The 15,390-nt window shown below is 53.0% G+C and overlaps 1 protein-coding gene across 1 annotated transcript in view; it reads right to left on the bottom strand.

Annotated features, from left to right (window-relative positions):
• Positions 1 to 14,352, bottom strand: part of LOC149427450 (transcription factor Sox-6-like) — a gene marked incomplete at its 3' end in the record, with an annotated part of 177,594 nt that extends 163,242 nt beyond the window's left edge. The window contains exon 1 of the mRNA XM_089668017.1: positions 14,204 to 14,352. Within this exon, the coding sequence (XP_089524143.1) occupies positions 14,204 to 14,280 (77 nt within the window). The remainder of the gene's footprint in view (positions 1 to 14,203) is intronic.
• Between the last annotated feature and the right edge of the window lie 1,038 nt (positions 14,353 to 15,390).

The following is a 15,390-nucleotide window of genomic DNA, read 5'->3' on the forward strand; positions in this document are numbered from 1 at the left end:
TTATATAGGAGACGCTACACCCCCAACATGACCGACCACTGAACACCATCATATTATATAGGAGAAGCTACACCCCCAAAATGGTCGACCACTGGACACCATCATATTATATAGGAGGCGCTACACCCCCCAACATGGCCGACCACTGGACACCATCATATTATCTAAAAGACGCTACACCCCCAACATGGCCGACCACTGGACACCATCATAATATATGGGAGACGCTACACCCCCAACATGGCCGACCACTGGACACCATCATAATATATGGGAGACGCTACACCCCCAACATGGCCGACCACTGGACACCATCATATTATATAGGAGGCGCTACACCCCCAACATGGCCGACCACTGGACACCATCATATTATATGGGAGACGCTACACCCCCAACATGGCCGACCACTGGACACCATCATAATATATAGGAGGCGCTACACCCCCAACATGGCCGACCACTGGACACCATCATATTATATAGGAGACGCTACACCCCCAACATGGCCAACCACTGGACACCATCATATTATATAGGAGGCGCTACACCCCCAACATGGCCAACCACTGGACACCATCATATTATATAGGAGGCGCTACACCCCCAACATGGCCAACCACTGGACACCATCATATTATATAGGAGACGCTACACCCCCAACATGGCCGACCACTGGACACCATCATAATATATGGGAAACGCTACACCCCCAACATGGCCGACCACTGAACACCATCATATTATATAGGAGACGCTACACCCCCAACATGACCGACCACTGAACACCATCATATTATATAGGAGAAGCTACACCCCCAAAATGGTCGACCACTGGACACCATCATAGTATATGGGAGACGCTACACCCCCCAACATGGCCGACCACTGGACACCATCATATTATCTAAAAGACGCTACACCCCCAACATGGCCGACCACTGGACACCATCATATCATATAGGAGATGCTACACCCCCAACATGGCCGACCACTGGACACCATCATATTATATAGGAGACGCTACACCCCCAACATGGCCGACCACTGAAAATCATCATAATATATGGGAGATGCTACACCCCCAACATGGCCGACCACTGGACACCATCATATTATATAGGAGGCGCTACACCCCCAACATGGCCAACCACTGGACACCATCATATTATATAGGAGGCGCTACACCCCCAACATGACCAACCACTGAACACCATCATATTATATAGGAGACGCTACACCTCCAACATGGCCGACCACTGAACACCATAATATTATATAGGAGGTGCTACACCCCCAACATGGCCGACCACTGGACACCATAATATTATATAGGAGGCGCTACACCCCCAACATGACCAACCACTGAACACCATCATATTATATAGGAGATGCTACACCCCCAACATGGCCGACCACTGGACACCATCATAATATATGGGAGATGCTACACCCCCAACATGGTCGACCACTGGACACCATCATAGTATATAGGAGACACTACACCCCCAACATGGCCGACCACTGGACACCATCATATTATTTAAAAGACGCTACACCCCCAACATGGCCGACCACTGGACACCATCATAATATATAGGAGACGCTACACCCCCAACATGGCCGACCACTGAACACCATCATAATATATAGGAGACGCTACACCCCCAACATGGCTGACCACTGGACACCATCATAATATATAGGAGACGCTACAACCCAATATGGCCGACCACTGAACACCATCATATTATATAGGAGACGCTACACCCCCAACATGGCCGACCACTGGACACCATCATATTATATAGGAGGTGCTACACCCCCAACATGGCCGACCACTGGACACCATAATATTATATAGGAGGCGCTACACCCCCAACATTACCAACCACTGGACACCATCATATTATATAGGAGATGCTACACCCCCAACATGGCCGACCACTGGACACCATAATATTATATGGGAGACGCTACACCCCCAACATGGCCGACCACTGGACACCATCATAATATATGGGAGATGCTACACCCCCAACATGACCAACCACTGAACACCATCATATTATATAGAAGACGCTACACCCCCAACATGGCCGACCACTGGACACCATCACAATATATGGGAGACGCTACACCCCCAACATGGCCAACCACTGGACACCATCATAATATATGAGATATGCTACACCCCCAACATGGCCGACCACTGGACACCATCATATTATATAGGAGACGCTACACCCCCAACATGACCGACCACTGAACACCATCATAATATATGAGATATGCTACACCCCCAACATGGCTGACTACCGCTCAACTAGCCTGATTCAGGTGTATCTCAGAGTGAAACAGAAACCAGTGCAGGTCTCCCCTAACTGACAGATATATTGGGAGAGGTCTCCATGTAGAAAACTGCTGCAGGGTGGGGAGCGGGTCTGCGGCTCATTTGTGTGACTGTGTTGTCGGACGTTATGACGTTTTGACGTCATGACGTTATCGCCCAATAAGCAGAGCTGGAAGGATTGCTCCATGGGGGGCGCACAGGGTGGGGAGCAGATCTGCGGCTCATTTGTGTGACTGTGTTATCGAACGTTATGACGTTTTGACGTCATGACGTTATCGCCCAATAAGCAGAGCTGGAAGGATTGCTCCATGGGGGGCGTACAGGGTGGGGAGCGGGTCTGCGGCTCATTTGTGTGACTGTGTTATCGAACGTTATGACGTCATGATGTTATCGCCCAATAAGCAGAGCTGTAAGGATTGCTCCATGGGGGGCGCACAGGGTGGGGAGCGGGTCTGCGGCCCCTCATGGCATTGTTCCGCCCATAGATGGCTCTGTGGAAATGCGACCCCCCCCCCCCGTATGTCGCAGTCACGGGGCGGCAGTGCAGGGATGGAGGTGCGTGATGTAAGATTATCAGCAGAACAATTCCTGAGCCAAACATTCCGGCCGCACACGGTGACACCAATATTGTCCCATGGAGGTGCCGGGATCGGGTGACGGGGCTCCAGTGTTCCACGCTATTCCTGTCACCAACAACACGGCTACAAAATAAACGACACGCACCTCCCGATTGGCCGGATCCCTGCCAGACCCGCACAGCTGCTGCAGAACCTCTTCCAATAAATCTGCCATCAAGGAATATCTGCCGCAGCTGACCCGTGTCCGAAAATGCCAATCGCCTGGCTGCCATCAACTGCAATGATTTCGATGATGCATACATACACAACTCAGGTTTTCCTGCAGATTCACTGGCTACATGCTTGTTACAGGTCAGTGGTCTCCTCACAGCTTCCTATTAGAGGCTACATTTCTAACTCTTCAAAAACGCCCCTATAGGGTTCGTACGGGCGTTAGACGGGCGATACGAGGCTTTAGTACGGGCGTTAGACGGGCGATACGAGGCTTTAGTACGGGCGATACGAGGCTTTAGTACGGGCGTTAGACGGGCGATACGAGGCTTTAGTACGGGCGTTAGACGGGCGATACGAGGCTTTAGTACGGGCGTTAGATGGGCGATACGAGGCTTTAGTACGGGCGTTAGACGGGCGATACGAGGCTTTAGTACGGGCGTTAGACGGGCGATACGAGGCTTTAGTACGGGCGTTAGACGGGCGATACGAGGCTTTAGTACGGGCGTTAGACGGGCGATACGAGGCTTTAGTACGGGCGTTAGACGGGCGATACGAGGCTTTAGTACGGGCGTTAGACGGGCGATACGAGGCTTTAGTACAGGAGTTAGACGGGCGATACGAGGCTTTAGTAAGGGCGTTAGACGGGCGATACGAGGCTTTAGTACGGGCGTTAGACGGGCGATACGAGGCTTTAGTACGGGCGTTAGACGGGCGATACGAGGCTTTAGTACGGGCGTTAGACGGGCGATACGAGGCTTTAGTACGGGCGATACGAGGCTTTAGTACGGGCGTTAGACGGGCGATACGAGGCTTTAGTACGGGCGTTAGACGGGCGATACGAGGCTTTAGTACGGGCGTTAGATGGGCGATACGAGGCTTTAGTACGGGCGTTAGACGGGCGATACGAGGCTTTAGTACGGGCGTTAGACGGGCGATACGAGGCTTTAGTACGGGCGTTAGACGGGCGATACGAGGCTTTAGTACGGGCGTTAGACGGGCGATACGAGGCTTTAGTACGGGCGTTAGACGGGCGATACGAGGCTTTAGTACGGGCGTTAGACGGGCGATACGAGGCTTTAGTACAGGAGTTAGACGGGCGATACGAGGCTTTAGTAAGGGCGTTAGACGGGCGATACGAGGCTTTAGTACGGGCGTTAGACGGGCGATACGAGGCTTTAGTACGGGCGTTAGACGGGCGATACGAGGCTTTAGTACGGGCGTTAGATGGGCGATACGAGGCTTTAGTACGGGCGTTAGATGGGCGATACGAGGCTTTAGTACGGGCGTTAGACGGGCGATAAGAGGCTTTAGTACGGGCGTTAGACGGGCGATTCCACCCGGCATTGCTGGGGTCACTATGAGGGGCTCCCACCATTCCTCCCGGCATTGCTGGGGTCACTAAGAGGGGTTCCCACCATTCCTCCCGGCATTGCTGGGGTCGGTATGAGGGGCTCCCACCATTCCATCTGGCATTGCTGGGGTCACTATGAGGGGCTCCCACCATTCCTACCGGCATTGCTGGGGTCACTATAAGGGGCTCCCACCATTCCTCCCGGCATTGCTGGGGTCACTATGAGGGGCTCCCACCATTCCTCCCGCCATTGCTGGGGACACTATGAGGGGCTCCCACCATTCCTCCCGCCATTGCTGGGGCCACTATGAGGGGCTCCCACCATTCCTCCCGCCATTGCTGGGGTCACTATGAGGGGCTCCCACCATTCCTCCCGCCATTGCTGGGGACACTATGAGGGGCTCCCACCATTCCTCCCGCCATTGCTGGGGCCACTATGAGGGGCTCCCACCATTCCTCCCGGCATTCCTGGGGTCACTATGAGGGGCTCAAACCATTCCTGGGGTCACTATGAGGGGCTCCCACCATTCCTCCCGGCATTGCTGGGGTCACTATGAGGGGCTCCCACCATTCCTCCCGCCATTGCTGGGGACACTATGAGGTGCTCCCACCATTCCTCCCGCCATTGCTGGGGACACTATGAGGGGCTCCCACCATTCCTCCCGCCATTGCTGGGGACACTATGAGGGGCTCCCACCATTCCATGTGGCATTGCTGAGGTCACTATGAGGGGCTCCCACCATTCCTCCCGGCATTGCTGGGGCCACTATGAGGGGCTCCCACCATTCCTCCCGGTATTGCTGAGGTCATTATGAGGGGCTCCCACCATTCCTCCCGGTATTGCTGGGGTCACTATGAGGGGCTCCCACCATTCCTGGGGTCACTATGAGGGGCTCCCACCATTCCTCCCGGCATTGCTGGGGTCACTATGAGGGGCTCCCACCATTCCTCCTGGTATTGCTGGGGTCACTATGAGGGGCTCCCACCATTCCTGGGGTCACTATGAGGTGCTCAAACCATTCCTCCCGGCATTGCTGGGGTCACTATGAGGGGTTCCCACCATTCCTCCCGGCATTCCTGGGGTCACTATGAGGGGCTCCCACCATTGCTAGGGTCACTATGAGGGGTTCCCACCATTCCTCCCGGCATTGCTGGGGTCACTATGAGGGGTTCCCACCATTCCTCCCGGCATTCCTGGGGTCACTATGAGGGGCTCCCACCATTGCTAGGGTCACTATGAGGGGTTCCCACCATTCCTCCCGGCATTCCTGGGGTCACTATGAGGGGTTCCCACCATTCCTCCCGGCATTCCTGGGGTCACTATGAGGGGCTCCCACCATTGCTGGGGTCACTATGAGGGGCTCCCACCATTGCTGGGGTCACTATGAGGGGGCTCCCACCATTCCTCCCACCATTGCTGGGGCCACTATGAGGGGTTCCCACCATTCCTCCCGGCATTCCTGGGGTCACTATGAGGGGCTCAAACCATTCCTCCCGGCATTGCTGGGGTCACTATGAGGGGCTCCCATAGATAGGGGATGTTGTAATCTGTGGATGGCAGGATCCTGAGGTGGGTGGGGACTCCCTGAAGCTGTGATTGGACGGAAATGTTATCACTGAGTCCCCAGAAGATATGAATAGTCATTGGATGAAATAACATGGCTCCTCCCACCACCGATCACTTCTAGGTGGATTGGCCCTTGGATTGTTCAGTCTGTGGTCAGATTGGCCCTCGCTTCAAATCTCCATCCAATGCTGTTTCCCCTCCTGCACCCCTCCTGGCGCAGCGCCCACAACAGCTGGTGGATTACAATGGAGGACAATGGAGATGTGACATGTTGCAGCCCCCAGGCGACGTGATCCGTGTCTTCCTGACGTGTCCTCTGTCCTGCATTCTGTTGGGACACGTAAAATGGGAGTCTGCGAGCTGCACTGTGTACACAGCATTCCTCACACTGCGCCGCTGCACATGCAGTGACATTACAACACCTGCCAACATGACCAGACAGGCAGGGGATGGGGGGACAATGCAGGGGGGGCAGTGTGTGTGTGGGGGGGGACAATTCAGGGGGGCAGTGTGTGGGGGGGGACAATGCAGGGGGGCGTTGTGTGTGGGGGGGGGACAATGCAGGGGGGGTAGTGTGTGGGGGGGCAGTGTGTGTGGGGGGCCAACGCGGGGGGTGCAGTGTGTGGAGGGGGGTGCAGTGTGGGGGGGGGCAGCCTGGGGGGGGGAGCAGTGTGTGGAGGGGGGGCAGTGTAGGGGGGGGCAGCGTGGGGGGGGGGGCAATGCGGATGTATTGTCTGCACTGCTGAGAATAAAAAACATTCTACTCTTCCAAACGTCTCCGGAATCAATTATTGCCAAACTGTATCCTCATCACATCCAAGTCCAGGGGGTGCCAGAACAGCTGAGGAGGTCAAGAAGTCAGGAAGAGGTCAGGAGGAGGTCAGGAAGAGATCAGGAAGAGATCAGGAGTTCAGGAAATCAGTAAGTGGTCAGGAGGAGATCAGGAAGTAGTCAAGAGGAGGTCAGGAGGCTGTCAGGAGAAGGTCAGGAAGTAGTCAGGAGGATGACAGGAAGTGGTCAGGAGGTCAGGAAATGGTCAGTAGGATGTCAGGAAGTAGTCAGGAGATCAGGTAGTGGTCAGGAGGAGGTCAGAAAGCAGTCAGAAGTAGGTCAGGAAATGGTCAGGAGGAGATCAGGAAGTGGTCAGGGGAGGTGGTCAGGAAATGGTCTGGAGGAGATCAGGAAGTGGTCAGGGGAGGTGGTCAGGAAATGGTCAGGAGGAGATCGGGAAGTGGTCAGGGGAGGTGGTCAGGAAATGGTCAGGAGGAGATCAGGAAGTGGTCAGGAGGAGGTCAGAAAGTAGTCAGGAAGAGATCAGGAAGTGGTCAGGAGGAGATCAGGAAGTGGTCAGGAGGAGATCAGGGTGAGATCAGGAAGTGATCAGGAAGTGGTCAGGAGGAGATCAGGAAGTGGTCAGGAGGAGATCAGGGTGAGGTCTGGAGGAGGTCAGGAGGAGATCAGGGTGAGGTCTGGAGGAGATCAGGGTGAGGTCAGGAGGAGATCAGGAGGAGTTCAGGAAAAGGTCAGACACACCTGTGAAGGATCTCATGTACCTGCAGATCCCACATACAAGCTCGATGAAAGCTGGATTTCCTGATCTTTCCTGACCTCGGAGGGACGATGGTGTCAGAGAGGTGTCACCGATCCAACATTCAGGACCTGTAGACATTTTGCGGCTCCTGTGCGTTGCGTGGTGTGTAATCTGATCACGTGACGCATTCATTTGTTTTTCCAATACATTCTTGTGCGTTCGATCTTACATGAAATGTGCATCTGGACGAATATTCTGCCATCAGACCGACCACCTGAGTGCAGCTCCGCTCTATGAATGAACGATCGATCGTCACCCAGCGTTGTGGTGCGCGGCGCGGCACGCGTGTCGGAGCTGCTGGGGACCCAAATCACTGGCACCGCGACGTCCCAACGCACCTAACTCACCACAAAGCCCCCGACTGCAGAGGTGCCTCCCCGTGTGTGGCCGGGAGGGTCCGGTGCCGTGTGGCACTGCGAGGGTTACACGCTAAGCGAAGTATGTACATATGTGATGGAGCGAACGCTGGAATTCCATGCGGTTCCTGGCCCCGTATGTCTCCGGATCATCAGAGCTGAGATATTCCCATCACTCAGGAAGGAGCACGCACTCTGCAAACACCTGTGTGAGAAACCTCAGATGGAAGCTGTCCTTCTCCTGACAACATGCAGACTGACATGTCAACTGTCACTTTGTCAGAGCATGCAACTGTCACTCAAAACACATTAACTGTCACTACTACAACTGTCATTAATTCAGGACACATTCACTATCACCCTGTCAGGCGCACTACATAAGAACATGTCAACGGATATTAAATCAGAACACGTCAACTGTCACTTTTGTCAGAACATGTAACTGGCATGAATTCAAAACATTAGTTGTCAGTACTACATCAGAACACGTCAACTGCCAATCATTCGGAACACTTCAACTATCAGCATGTCAGGAAGAGCTGACTGTCACTACATCGGAACGCATCAACTGTCACTACATCGGACGCATCAACTGTCACTACATCGGAACGCATCAACTGTCACTACATCGGAACGCATCAACTGTCACTACATCGGAACGCATCAACTGTCACTACATCGGAACGCATCAACTGTCACTACATCGGAACGCATCAACTGTCACTACATCGGAACGCTCCTCCTCCTGTACTCATCTCCGGGACTTCTCTAGAGCCTCTCCCATCCTCAGGAACTCTCTCCCCCAATCTGTCCAGCTCCATCCTACTCTGTATGCCATCAGGAGATCACTAAAAACTCCTCAGGTAAGTCTACCCCTCCTCCACCTAAAACTCATCTCCTCAGGTAAGTCTACCCCACCTCCACCTAAAACTCATCTCCTCAGGTAAGTCTACCCCTCCTCCACCTAAAACTCCTCTCCTCAGGTAAGTCTACCCCTCCTCCACCTAAAACTCCTCTCCTCGGGTAAGTCTACCCCACCTCCACCTAAAACTCATCTCCTCGGGTAAGTCTACCCCACCTCCACCTAAAACTCCTCTCCTCAGGTAAGTCTACCCCTCCTCCACCTAAAACTCATCTCCTCGGGTAAGTCTACCCCTCCTCCACCTAAACTCCTCTCCTCGGGTAAGTCTACCCCTCCTCCACCTAAAACTCCTCTCCTCGGGTAAGTCTACCCCACCTCCACCTAAAACTCCTCTCCTCGGGTAAGTCTACCCCACCTCCACCTAAAACTCCTCTCCTCAGGTAAGTCTACCCCTCCTCCACCTAAAACTCCTCTCCTCAGGTAAGTCTACCCCTCCTCCACCTAAAACTCATCTCCTCGGGTAAGTCTACCCCACCTCCACCTAAAACTCATCTCCTCGGGTAAGTCTACCCCACCTCCACCTAAAACTCATCTCCTCGGGTAAGTCTACCCCACCTCCACCTAAAACTCATCTCCTCGGGTAAGTCTACCCCACCTCCACCTAAAACTCATCTCCTCGGGTAAGTCTACCCCTCCTCCACCTAAAACTCATCTCCTCGGGTAAGTCTACCTCTCCTCCACCTAAAACTCCTCTCCTCGGGTAAGTCTACCCCACCTCCACCTAAAACTCCTCTCCTCGGGTAAGTCTACCCCACCTCCACCTAAAACTCCTCTCCTCGGGTAAGTCTACCCCTCCTCCACCTAAAACTCCTCTCCTCGGGTAAGTCTACCCCTCCTCCACCTAAAACTCCTCTCCTCGGGTAAGTCTACCCCACCTCCACCTAAAACTCCTCTCCTCGGGTAAGTCTACCCCACCTCCACCTAAAACTCCTCTCCTCGGGTAAGTCTACCCCACCTCCACCTAAAACTCATCTCCTCGGGTAAGTCTACCCCACCTCCACCTAAAACTCCTCTCCTCGGGTAAGTCTACCCCACCTCCACCTAAAACTCCTCTCCTCGGGTAAGTCTACCCCACCTCCACCTAAAACTCATCTCCTCGGGTAAGTCTACCCCACCTCCACCTAAAACTCATCTCCTCGGTAAGTCTACCCCTCCTCCACCTAAAACTCCTCTCCTCAGGTAAGTCTACCCCTCCTCCACCTAAAACTCCTCTCCTCAGGTAAGTCTACCCCACCTCCACCTAAAACTCCTCTCCTCGGGTAAGTCTACCCCACCTCCACCTAAAACTCCTCTCCTCGGGTAAGTCTACCCCACCTCCACCTAAAACTCATCTCCTCGGGTAAGTCTACCCCTCCTCCACCTAAAACTCCTCTCCTCGGGTAAGTCTACCTCTCCTCCACCTAAAACTCCTCTCCTCGGGTAAGTCTACCCCTCCTCCACCTAAAACTCCTCTCCTCAGGTAAGTCTACCCCACCTCCACCTAAAACTCATCTCCTCGGGTAAGTCTACCCCTCCTCCACCTAAAACTCCTCTCCTCAGGTAAGTCTACCTCTCCTCCACCTAAAACTCCTCTCCTCGGGTAAGTCTACCCCTCCTCCACCTAAAACTCCTCTCCTCGGGTAAGTCTACCTCTCCTCCACCTAAAACTCATCTCCTCGGGTAAGTCTACCCCTCCTCCACCTAAAACTCCTCTCCTCGGGTAAGTCTACCCCTCCTCCACCTAAAACTCCTCTCCTCGGGTAAGTCTACCTCTCCTCCACCTAAAACTCCTCTCCTCGGGTAAGTCTACCCCTCCTCCACCTAAAACTCCTCTCCTCAGGTAAGTCTACCCCACCTCCACCTAAAACTCATCTCCTCGGGTAAGTCTACCCCTCCTCCACCTAAAACTCCTCTCCTCAGGTAAGTCTACCTCTCCTCCACCTAAAACTCCTCTCCTCGGGTAAGTCTACCCCTCCTCCACCTAAAACTCCTCTCCTCAGGTAAGTCTACCTCTCCTCCACCTAAAACTCCTCTCCTCGGGTAAGTCTACCCCTCCTCCACCTAAAACTCCTCTCCTCGGGTAAGTCTACCTCTCCTCCACCTAAAACTCATCTCCTCGGGTAAGTCTACCCCTCCTCCACCTAAAACTCATCTCCTCAGGTAAGTCTACCTCTCCTCCACCTAAAACTCATCTCCTCGGGTAAGTCTACCCCACCTCCACCTAAAACTCCTCTCCTCGGGTAAGTCTACCCCTCCTCCACCTAAAACTCCCTCTCCTCGGGTAAGTCTACCCCACCTCCACCTAAAACTCATCTCCTCAGGTAAGTCTACCTCTCCTCCACCTAAAACTCATCTCCTCGGGTAAGTCTACCTCTCCTCCACCTAAAACTCATCTCCTCGGGTAAGTCTACCCCTCCTCCACCTAAAACTCCTCTCCTCAGGTAAGTCTACCCCTCCTCCACCTAAAACGTTTATTTTCTCCCTCATCTCAGCCATGACTGTGTCACTTGCCCCTCCCCTTTAGATTGTAAGCTCCTGTGCGCGAGGTCCATTCGCTGGTAGAATTTCGTTTTTGGATCCTTCGTTGATTCTCTGATTGACGTTCGTTTTCTAACCAATGAGACGAGAATTCGAAGGAACCGGATTGGAACATTCTTCTCGAAGGAACGAATTTCTCGCAGCGAAAGTCGATTTCATTCAGGAAATTCCGTTCACATCGAATGTGAGAATCAAAGAGAACATTGAGGAACGTTTGGAGGACATTTGTCTCAGCCGGCATTGTCCACAGATCTGCCCGTGTGTGGTCACCTGACCCTCCTGCCTGCAATTGTATGGACTGTCTCCCTGACTTTGTACCGCGCTTCGCCGTCTGTTGGCGCCATACAAATCCTGAATATTAATAACAATGTATCAATTCTGTACAAATCTTCATTCATCTCGCTGAGGGAAATGCGGCCTCTGAATGACATCATCGCGTCTCATCGAACATGCGGCCTCTGAATGACATCATCGCGTCTCATCGAACATGCGGCCTCTGAATGACATCATCGCGTCTCATCGAACATGCGGTCTCTGAATGACATCATCGCGTCTCATCGAACATGCGGCCTCTGAATGACATCATCGCGTCTCATCGAACAAGCAGCCTCTGATTGACATCATCGTGTCTCATCGAACATGCGGCCTCTGAATGACATCATCGCGTCTCATCGAACATGCGGCCTCTGAATGACATCATCGTGTCTCATCGAACATGCGGCCTCTGAATGACATCATCGCGTCTCATCGAACATGCGGCCTCTGAATGACATCATCGCATCTCATCGAACATGCGGCCTCTGAATGACATCATCGCGTCTCATCGAACATGCGGCCTCTGAATGACATCATCGCGTCTCATCGAACATGCGGCCTCTGAATGACATCATCGCGTCTCATCGAACATGCGGCCTCTGAATGACATCATCGCGTCTCATCGAACATGCGGCCTCTGAATGACATCATCGCGTCTCATCGAACATGCGGCCTCCGGGATCAATATCCAAATATTGATCCCAGGAATATCAGAATATTGATCCCGGGAATATCCAAATATTGATCCCGGGAATATCAGAATATTGATCCCGGGAATATCAGAATATTGATCCCGGGAATATCAGAATATTGATCCCGGAAATATCCAAATATTGATCCGGGGAATATCAGAATATTGATCCAGGGAATATCCAAATATTGATCCCGGAAATATCTAAATATTGATCCGGGGAATATCAGAATATTGATCCCGGGAATATCAGCATATTGATCCCGGGAATAGCCGAATATTGATCCCGGGAATAGCCAAATATTGATCCCGGGAATAGCCAAATATTGATCCCGGGAATATCAGAATATTGATCCCGGGAATATCCGAATATTGGTCCCGGGAATATCCGAATATTGGTCCCGGGAATATCCGAATATTGGTCCCGGGAATATCCGAATATTGGTCCCGGGAATATCTGAATATTGGTCCCGGGAATATCTGATTATTGATCCCGGGAATATCCGAATATTGGTCCCGGGAATATCCGAAAATTGGTCCCGGGAATATCCGAATATTGGTCCCGGGAATATCCGAATATTGATCCCGGGAATATCTGAATATTGATCCCGGGAATAGCCGAATATTGATCCCGGGAATATCAGAATATTGATCCCGGGAATAGCCGAATATTGATCCCGGGAATAGCCAAATATTGATCCCGGGAATATCAGAATATTGATCCCGGGAATAGCCGAATATTGATCCCGGGAATAGCCAAATATTGATCCCGGGAATAGCCAAATATTGGTCCCGGGAATATCCGAATATTGATCCCGGGAATATCTGAATATTGATCCCGGGAATATCCGAATATTGGTCCCGGGAATATCCGAATATTGGTCCCGGGAATATCCGAATATTGGTCCCGGGAATATCCGAATATTGGTCCCGGGAATATCCGAATATTGGTCCCGGGAATATCCGAATATTGGTCCCGGGAATATCCGAATATTGATCCCGGGAATAGTCAAATATTGATCCCGGGAATAGCCGAATATTGATCCCGGGAATATCTGAATATTGATCCCGGGAATATCTGAATATTGATCCTGGGAATATCTGATTGCCTCTCGGGGGATCAGGAAGGAATTTTTCCCTGCAGGAGGAGATTGGATCGTGCTTTGCTGGGATTTTTCCTTCCTCTGGATCACCTGTGGGTGTCGGATTATAACTTTTTTTTAGTTGACCTGGATGGACTTTTGTCTTTTTTCAGCCAGACTGATGCCGGCCATACACGGGTCAGAATTGCACCGATTTTTAATCCGAAAGAATAATCGGCTGATTTTCGCTCTGTTAGTGGGGTCAGTGGCACCGGCTGACTTTTGTGGCTCCTCCCCTTGATTGCGCATGTTGTAAAATTCATGAAAACCGACCGATTTTCGACTCCACGATGGTCAAATCGTTCGATCGTTCGATCGTTTTTCCGAAGAGAATACGCGCGAGAGACGTGACCTGGAAGAAGTCTCGCCTGTTATCTGGGGAGAACTTTATGACTCGGCCGCCCGATTTTCAAAATCATTGATGGCGCCGTCGGATTACCGAGCGAACAACGTTTTTGATTTTTGGACGAAGAATCGTATGTATGGCCCCCATAACTATGTCTTGTTTCCAATCACAATCTGCCGCCAATGAGAATAAAGTTCCGCCATCAACAGACCAATGAAAGCCCGGCGCTACAAGAGGGGTCATAAAAGTTCGTCTACTTACAGTAAGTGGCTGTCCTTCCACTCGTCCGAACTGCGTTCCCCGATGACGCTCGTCAGGACTTCAGAGCTGGATGGCATACCAAATGTCACGCCGTCCCGAGCCACGAGGATCCGAAGTCACTGCCGACAAAAGCAGATTCAGTTTAGTAAAGTCCCAACCGGCCGACCTTCGCCCCCCCGCCGCATCCCGACCGGCGAACCCCCCCCCCCTCCTCCGAAAATCTGCCGGGGACTCTGGGTTGCGTTGGGCCTGGCGGGGGTCGGCCCGGGGCCCCCTTTTTCCTTGTGACACAGCAGCGTGGCCCCCCTTCGGCGCTCACACAGCCAGCCGTTGCAGCGTCCGGCGCGGCGGATCGACCAGGCAACACTGGGGCATTGTGGCTCCCTCACACTTGACAGTAAGTTATGAGCCCTTTGTGAGTTGAAGGGAAACACATCGGAATTTGGCAGGAAAACATAATACGGAATTCTCCTGTCTGTGGGACCTGCAGTTTTCTTTCCCCCCTTCGGAGAAAACAATCGGCCATTGTTGGCCCTAAGAAAAGCCAGTTTGACAGATGAAATATAGTGGGGCCCCTTCTAGGAAAACAGTAAACAAAAGCGCCATTGAGGACAAACCTTTCCTGTCATTTCCGAAGGATCCTTTCCTCTGCCGGTCCCCGAGGGCCCGAGACCTTCTACACATTTCACACCGATTCTCCCACCGGACCGGGACCCCCCCCGACCGAGCCGGGACCCCCCCCACCCCACGAAGGGTTAATGGCGGATGGGACGGAGCCATAGCACCACTTCTACACATTTCACACCGATTCTCCCACTGGACTGGGATCCCCCCCGACCGACCCGGGACCCCCCCCACCCCACGAAGGGTTAACAACGGATGGGACGAGCCATAGCGCCACTTCTACACATTTCACACCGATTCTCCCAATGGGGCCCGGGACCCCCCCGACCGACCCGGGACCCCCCCCACCCCACGAAGGGTTAACGACGGATGGGACGAGCCATAGCGCCACTTCTACACATTTCACACCGATTCTCCCACTGGACCAGGACCCCCCCCCCCCCGACCGACCCGGGACCCCCCCCACCCCACGAAGGGTTAATGGCGGATGGGACGGAGCCATAGCGCCACTTCTACACATTTCACACCGATTCTCCCACCGGACCGGGACCCCCCCCGACCGA

The sequence above is a fragment of the Staurois parvus genome, unplaced genomic scaffold (assembly GCF_062004578.1).
Source record: "Staurois parvus isolate SC_StPar_1 unplaced genomic scaffold, SC_StPar_1.0 ptg003749l, whole genome shotgun sequence".
Classification (NCBI taxonomy): domain Eukaryota; kingdom Metazoa; phylum Chordata; class Amphibia; order Anura; family Ranidae; genus Staurois; species Staurois parvus.